General features: G+C 33.2%; 1 protein-coding gene across 1 annotated transcript; it reads right to left on the bottom strand.

Annotated features, from left to right (window-relative positions):
- Nucleotides 1–807: 807 nt before the first annotated feature.
- On the bottom strand, nt 808–1,275 carry LOC114397095. The gene has a single exon (XM_028359218.1). It carries the CDS (start codon nt 1,273–1,275, stop codon nt 808–810), a length of 468 nt encoding a protein of 155 aa, XP_028215019.1.
- Between the last annotated feature and the right edge of the window lie 6,205 nt (nt 1,276–7,480).

Consider the following 7,480-nt stretch of genomic DNA (forward strand, 5'->3'; position numbering starts at 1 on the left):
ACAAAAATCTATATCTAGACATATCGTCAGTGAAGGTGATAAAATAAGAATATCCTCATTTGGCTTGAATCTTCATGGGTCCACAAACATCTGTATGAATTAGTCCTAATAACTCAGAAGCTCTTTCTCCACTTCCAATAAATGGAGATTTAGTCATTTTTCCTTTGAGACAAGATTCACAAGTTTCATATGATTCATAATCATAATTATCAAGGTAACCTTCCTTGTGCAACTTGTTAATTCTTTTATTGCCAATGTGACCTAGCCTACAATGCCAAAGATATGTTTTATTTACTTGATTATCTCTTTTTCTTTTGAAACTAGAAGAAACATGCATAATCGAGTTATGATTCACATCGAGTAAGACATAAATGCTGTGTTGGAGATAACCATTCACATATAAATCATCATCATGATAAATTGAGCAAATGTTATTATTAAAGATAATGCGAAAACCTCGCTTGTCCAACATGGAAATTGAAATAATGTTTGAAACAAATTTCGAAACATAATAACAATCTTCCAATACTAGTACTTTGCCATAGGCATTATTAAAGAAATTGATCCTAAAGCTAAGGCGGCAACATTTGCTCCATTCCCTACTTGTAGATTTATTTCTCCTTTCTTCAACCATCTAGTTATTTGTAGTCCTTGCAACATATTGCAAATATTAAAACGACTGCATGTATCTAATACCCACATTGAAGAATTAGTGACAATTAAGGAAATCATGAAAACATTTTTCATTAATGTCTTACCTTGTTTCTTGTTTTTCAAAGAATCAATATACTTCTTGCAATTTTTCTTCTAGTGACCTTTCTCCTTACAGAAGAAACATTTAGCATCAGTTTGGTCAATCTTGTTCCTTTTGTTCTTGGGTTTGGTCATACCACCCTTAGGTCCAAGATGCTTCCTTTTTGGTACTTTGCCATTCTTCTTGGAGCTCTTGCCAACTACCATGACAATTTCTTTCTTCTTCTCAGAAGCAATTTGATTCTCATAATCAATTAGCAGATTAAGCATCTCATACAAGTCAAAACTTATCTTATTCATGTTGAAATTCATAATAATTTGTGAAAATGAATCTGAAAGTGATTGCAGAATCAAATCTTGAGGAAGCTCTTTCCCAAGAGTGCACCCCAACTTCTCAAGTTGTTTTATGAGATTAATCATCTTAAGAACATAGGGTCCAACCTTTTCATTTGCAGCAAGTGAGGATCTAAACAGGGCCTTAGATAACTGAAATCTAGTTGTCCTGCTTTGACCACCGTGCATCTTCTTAAGATGTTCGGTGATCTCATAAAGCCTCTTAAAAAATTGTGAGCAAGCCACTTGGTTATCAAGTCGTTTCTCATACACATTCTAAGACAATGTATCATATACATTTTCAAATCAAAATAAGAAATATCATATCACATAAGTTCCTGGTTGTCAGGCCAATCCTATTGATATGAATAAATTAATTTTAATATTTCCCAAGGTTTTCTAGGCGCTCAGTATATAATTAATTTCAAAAACATGCATCTTATGTGATAAAAAAATTGCACAAAAAAATAATTATTAATTATAAGTCTCATGTTCATCTGGTCGTTCCTTATTATTAATCATTAAAAAAATTACATCATATGTCTCAATTTATCCTTTTTCTATAAGCCCCCTGGTAATCAGGTCGTTCCTTATGATTAAACAATTCAATATGTAAGATAAATCAGATGACAAACATATTTATCATTTAGATATATAACAATTATATAATTATGCACATAGCATATAAAAAAAATTCTCTCAAATAATTGAACAAGATACAATACTTGAAGCACATACCTCTTTGATATCACATATCCTAATGCAGCGTCTTTCCATTAAATTAATATCCAACAATTTGAAAATAAAAGAATTAATAACAAATTGCTCAAAATTGAAGGAAAGGTTTAACCTTTTAAAAGGAATCCAAATAAATAAATAAAATCTTCATTCTCCTTTATATAAAAATACCAACGTATATGATATGGAACACCTCCAGCAAATCAAGCATCGTATTAACAACCAATTGCAAACATTCCACCAATTCAAAACAACGTCCACATAACATGATTACAAATTTCACAAAAAAAAATAATTTGATTTCACAATGTAATCATGCAATCATAACAGGCAACATTACGTGTAAGTAAATAAAAATTGAAACTTTTTAAAATTTTGTTAAGTATAATTTAAATACAAAAGACCCATGGCTTTGATACCAATTGTAGGAAAAAAGGTGTTAAAAAGCACACATTACGGAATAAAAGGATCTATTTTGTATTTAAATTATATTATAAATAGATGACATATTAAAAATGTACCTGTTGATAAGCTCTTGAAGCATAAAAATTCTTCAATAGTGTGAAGACTTTATGTGTATCCACACCGAGATTGCCCTTTATTCGTCAACAACTTTGACAAGTGGAAAAATAAGAATAGAGAAGTGATATTGGGATAGTTTCAACGTGCAGTCCAAGACGCTATTTATAGCACACTAAGGATACCAATTTTTTTACAAATCAAAATCATTATTGATAGTATCCCTTTTTAAGCTATATTATTTATTGTTACCTTTTACTGCTAACCATTTAACAATTAAAATTGAAATAATAATTGACCAAGTCAAACTTGTATCTAGCCGCCTTTTCAACCCAAATTCCAAATACAAAATCATACATGTTTGTTTCTCTTCTTTCACCAAATCTTTCATATTATTTATATTTTCAGTGCTAGCAAAAATATAATAATATTCCACCTTTTTGAAATCAATTAATCATTTGATCATATTAAATTCTTTAATTTAATTAATCATCAAATATTAAAATAATTTCTTTAACTGAGATTAGAACAATCGTTTGTGTGGGACCCCGTAGGTACAATACTAAACCGGTAATATATTAATCAAATTAATATACTAATCAAGGTAGACGTCTAGCAACACTCCTTAACGTCCGAATAGCATGAAGTAGCATTTTACTTTCAAGAACCATTAAAAGAGTAGTGGAAGAGTAGTGTAATAATTTCTTCCATCTTTACAGCTTTGGGTTAACTCTAGAGTATGGTATTACTGTCAAACCCTTTTGAGTTAACGCATAATGACTTAAGAAACTCATTTCTTCTTTCATTTAATTTTCCTGGCCAGGATATAATTTTATTCATAGAGTTCAAACTCATTACCAAGAGTTGATGGATTCCTTCTTGATCAATCATTAATTCTATAGGTATTTAATCATATCCAATATCCATTCAACAAGTGCTCTAAAGCATTAGGTGTCTGGAATCAAAATATAACAAATAACCTGTTAATTACTATGACAATCTCAGCTCAAAGAAAACTATTATACCTCTTCTTGAGAATTTTCTATTGACAGTTTATAGTAAATTTTAACCATTAGAAAATTTCAATTGAGTCAGTTCAATGATCACATCAACATGTGACTCATCTATGTATTCAAATTAATAAATGAAATCTATTAATATTTATCCAATAAATACTATCACATATATATTAATCTATCTGGATTTTTGATATCCTATTTATAATAATCCTATGGTCAAGAACGGTTTAAATTAAAATTAGAACAAACTTGTTTCTCATTATCATAATCTCTATTATAATAACAAGTCTTTAATTTTAATCAAATACATTATCAAATGGTGAAATATGACAATGAAAATAAAATAATACTTTATTATTAAAATTAGAATTGATTACATGATGACTTGGATCGTGGGCATACAAATTTATTCCCAACATATGACTCATCAACTGATGACTATATAGTAGTGTCCATAGATTATTGTTAATGCTAGTGATATTTTATGATGTCCTATGTCTGATACCTATGCTATATTCTGATTGTATATTTATTTTTATGTTGACTACAGTAGCCAAAGTCTTTAAGACTGAAGTACAAGTATAGGGCTTAGTGTTTAAGATGGGTAGATGGGAACTTAAGTAGATTGGTTGAAGTATTTGTTGTCTTGACTTTTTTGTATGCATATATTTGTAACTTGGACAAGCACTACGTGTTGTATGAAGGAAAGCTCTCTAGCTTTATTAATTGGAAAACAATTGGATGTTATTTAAAACTTGACTAGATGATCCTTTGTTTTGAAAGCATTTTTTCTTTGATTTCTAAATTTAAGAGCTTCTTGTGCCAATAATTGATATCAGAGCTTATTGATCTTGAGAGTTGAGAGACTGTAAGAGAACCTTGAGTTTAGAGAGAAATAGAAACCAAAAACAGAGTTAGAGAGAACTTAACCTATTATTTGAATTCTCAACTTTCTAAATGGCTTCCAACAATGTTCCACTACCAGTACCTCCTTTATTCATAAGAAAAAATTACAAAAGATGGGCTATGAAGATGAGAGGTCAATTGAAAGCTTATGATCTCTCGGAAGTAGTGGAGACAGTTGAACCACCAGCTTTAGAAGAGAATCCCATTGTTGCTCAAATCAGATTTCGTAGTGAGCTAGTTGCTAAAAGAGCAAATGGTCATACCATCTTACACTCAGTTATGAATGATGATGTTTTTATAAGAATCTCAAATCTGGATACAACAAAGGAGATTTAGGAGAAGCTTCAAGATGAGTTCTTTGGAAATGAGAAGACCAAGAAAATGCAATTTATCAACCTTAAGAGGTTTGTCTTACCTAAAAGGTTTGAATCCAAGATTTCTTCACTTGAAGAGTCAAAAGATCTTTCCACGTTAAGCTTGATAGAGCTTGTAAATGCTTTTCAAGCTCAGGTCTCTCAGACATGAGGAGACAACAAAATATGCTCTATAATTCAAACACAAAGGAAAGGTTGTAGCAGCAAAAGGAAAGAAGAAATATGTTGGAGAGCACTCTAGAAATTATTCAAAGAGGAGAAATTTTTTTCCAAAATGTGGGATTTTCAAGAGATCTAGCCAAAAGGAGAGTAATTATTGGTATAAAGGAAAGACACAACCACCAATGAAATGAAGATACTGCAAACAGAATAACCATATAGAGAGGTTTTAAAGGCCGAAACAACAACAAAAAAATAAGCAAAAATAGAGCATTCAAAAGGAAAATGTCAACGAAATTGAAGATGGTGAAGATCTTTCGTTCATGGCCAATACTACAAGGAGTTTGAAGGATGAGAGCACCTAGTGTATTGACAGTGGCTACAGTCAATACATGAAAAGCAAACTCAATTTTTTGTCAGAGCTAAAACCAGTTGGAGGATTGGTGAAAATTGGAAATGAAGACAAACTTGCCATCATGGGTAAAGGAGTTGTGGGGATCCAAACTGAAATAGGTATTAAACATATTTTGATGTTCTTTTAGTTCCTGAACTTGATCAAAACCTATTAAGTGTGGGTCAAATGATGCAAAGTGGTTATTGCTTGTTGTTTAAAAAAATAACTTTTCTTGTTAATTGGAATTTAATTTCTAAACATGAGTGCAATGTAGTAAGACTGAGCTTGATTCTAAGCTATGGCACAAGAGGTTTTTGTTGACCCCAAATTCCTTGGTGTTTTAATTATGGCAAACCTTCTAAACACAAATCATAAGTCTTCTGAGTTTATGACTATTTATGAGTTTGCTTAAGCGTATTCAAAAAGAAATTCTATAAAGAACAATAATTTAAGTAAACTCAGGGTTGCCATGAGTCACTCAGAAAGGATTATAAGCTTGAAAGGTCAAAAGAAGACTTAAATGGTCATTGGTTACGTACTACAATGAAGAAGTCAACATGCTCACTAGATAAAGAGAAAACCTTTAATTCATGAGAAGTATTAGTAACTAAAGGACAAGAAAAATGTTGCAGACATGAATATCTGCACAATGAACAAGACATGAAGAACAACATTGTTGCAACATACTCATAATGGAATTTCATCATCAGGATGAGTTCATTTTGGACATTATATCTGGAGTTCCAAAAATGCAATTGAGCTATTCTTGGTGGCTATGGAAAACTTGAAGAAAGATCTTTAACTTTCATGAATAAGTTGTAGTTTGATACAACCTGGATCATGGAAAAAATTGAGCCTGAAGTTGTAGATGTTGGTCTACTTGGACAACTTGATTTGTGTGTTCACGCCAGAGAATGCCACCGCATACGGAGAAGAACTCGAGTGTGGATGTCTCGAGTGAAACCTCTCAATAAGCATGTGCCCTAATGTGAACCTTGAGGAAAATGTTGGTACCTCTACTCTATTTATAATGCTTGTCCTCTAATGGTCGAGTATGGTCCCCTTCTATTACTAGATTGCTAAGTGTCTACTGCTCATTAGTGCAAGGTAGCTAGGTGGCCACTCTTTATTGGCAAAGGAAGTTTGTTTGTGGGCGACATGATTGTCCTTTCACCTCAGGTGTCAAGATGTTGTCTCTACCTTGCTTTGTCGCCATGTTACCAAACCTATACGTCTTTAACATGCCAGGGTGTACAGGTCTTAGAATGTACTATTTGTCGGGGGATGACTTTTACTATATGATAGATTGTCCTCAATGTTGTGTCATTTCATGTGTCTTTATCTTGTTCTTCCTTGTGTAATGAGTTAGACTCCCGGGGAGAGGAGGGTGGTCTATACTCCCTGATGGAAGCTTACTTGTGGGGCTTCTATGGAGGCTGGATCTTTGAGCTTCAATGAGGTCCTTTAATGGTGATTTTCCACCATGGAGATGCAGCGGGAGACAAAGGAGAAGAGGTGAAAGGAGGCGGCATCCACTAGGGAATAAGCCATGGAAGAAGGAGCTTCACCACCAAGATGAGCCTTGGATAACAAGCTTGGAGAGGATGCTTCAATGGAGGAAAAGAAATAGGGAGAGAAAGAGAGAGGGGGGAGCACAAAATTGAAGGAAGAAAAAGGGAGAGAAGTTGAACTTTGAGTTGTGTCTCACAAGACTCTCATTCATCAAAGTTACAACAAGTGTTACACATGCATCTATTTATAGACTAGGTAGCTTCCTTGAGAAGCTTTCTTGAGAAAGCTTCCTTGAGAAGCTTTCTTGAGAAAGCTTCCTTGAGAAGCTTCTTTGAGAAAACTTCCTTGAGAAGCTAGAGCTTAGCTACGCACACCCATCTAAAAACTAAGTTCACCTCCTTGAGAAGCTTCCTTGAGAAGCTAGAGCTTAGCTACACACACCCCTCTAATAACTAAGCTCTCCTCCTTGAGAAGAGAAGCTAGAGCTTAGCTACACACCCCTATAATAGCTAAGCTCACCCCCATGACAAAATACATGAAAATACAAAAAAAAAATGTCCCTACTACAAAGACTACTCAAAATGCCCTGAAATACAAGGCTAAAACCCTATACTACTAGAATGGCCAAAATACAAGGCCCAAAAGAAGGAAAAAACCTATTCTAATATTTACAAAGAAGAGTAGATCCAACCTTGACCCATGGGCTCAAAAATATACCATAAGGTTCATGAGAACCCTAGGGCCTTCTTTAGTATCTCTAGCCCAAGCCTCTT

The sequence above is a fragment of the Glycine soja genome, chromosome 18 (genome assembly GCF_004193775.1).
Source record: "Glycine soja cultivar W05 chromosome 18, ASM419377v2, whole genome shotgun sequence".
Lineage (NCBI taxonomy): Eukaryota > Viridiplantae > Streptophyta > Magnoliopsida > Fabales > Fabaceae > Glycine > Glycine soja.

Excerpts from the sequence above, each read along its gene's own strand:
- LOC114397095 (XM_028359218.1), bottom strand. The coding sequence starts at position 1,275 with ATGCACGGTGGTCAAAGCAGGACAACTAGATTTCAGTTATCTAAGGCC.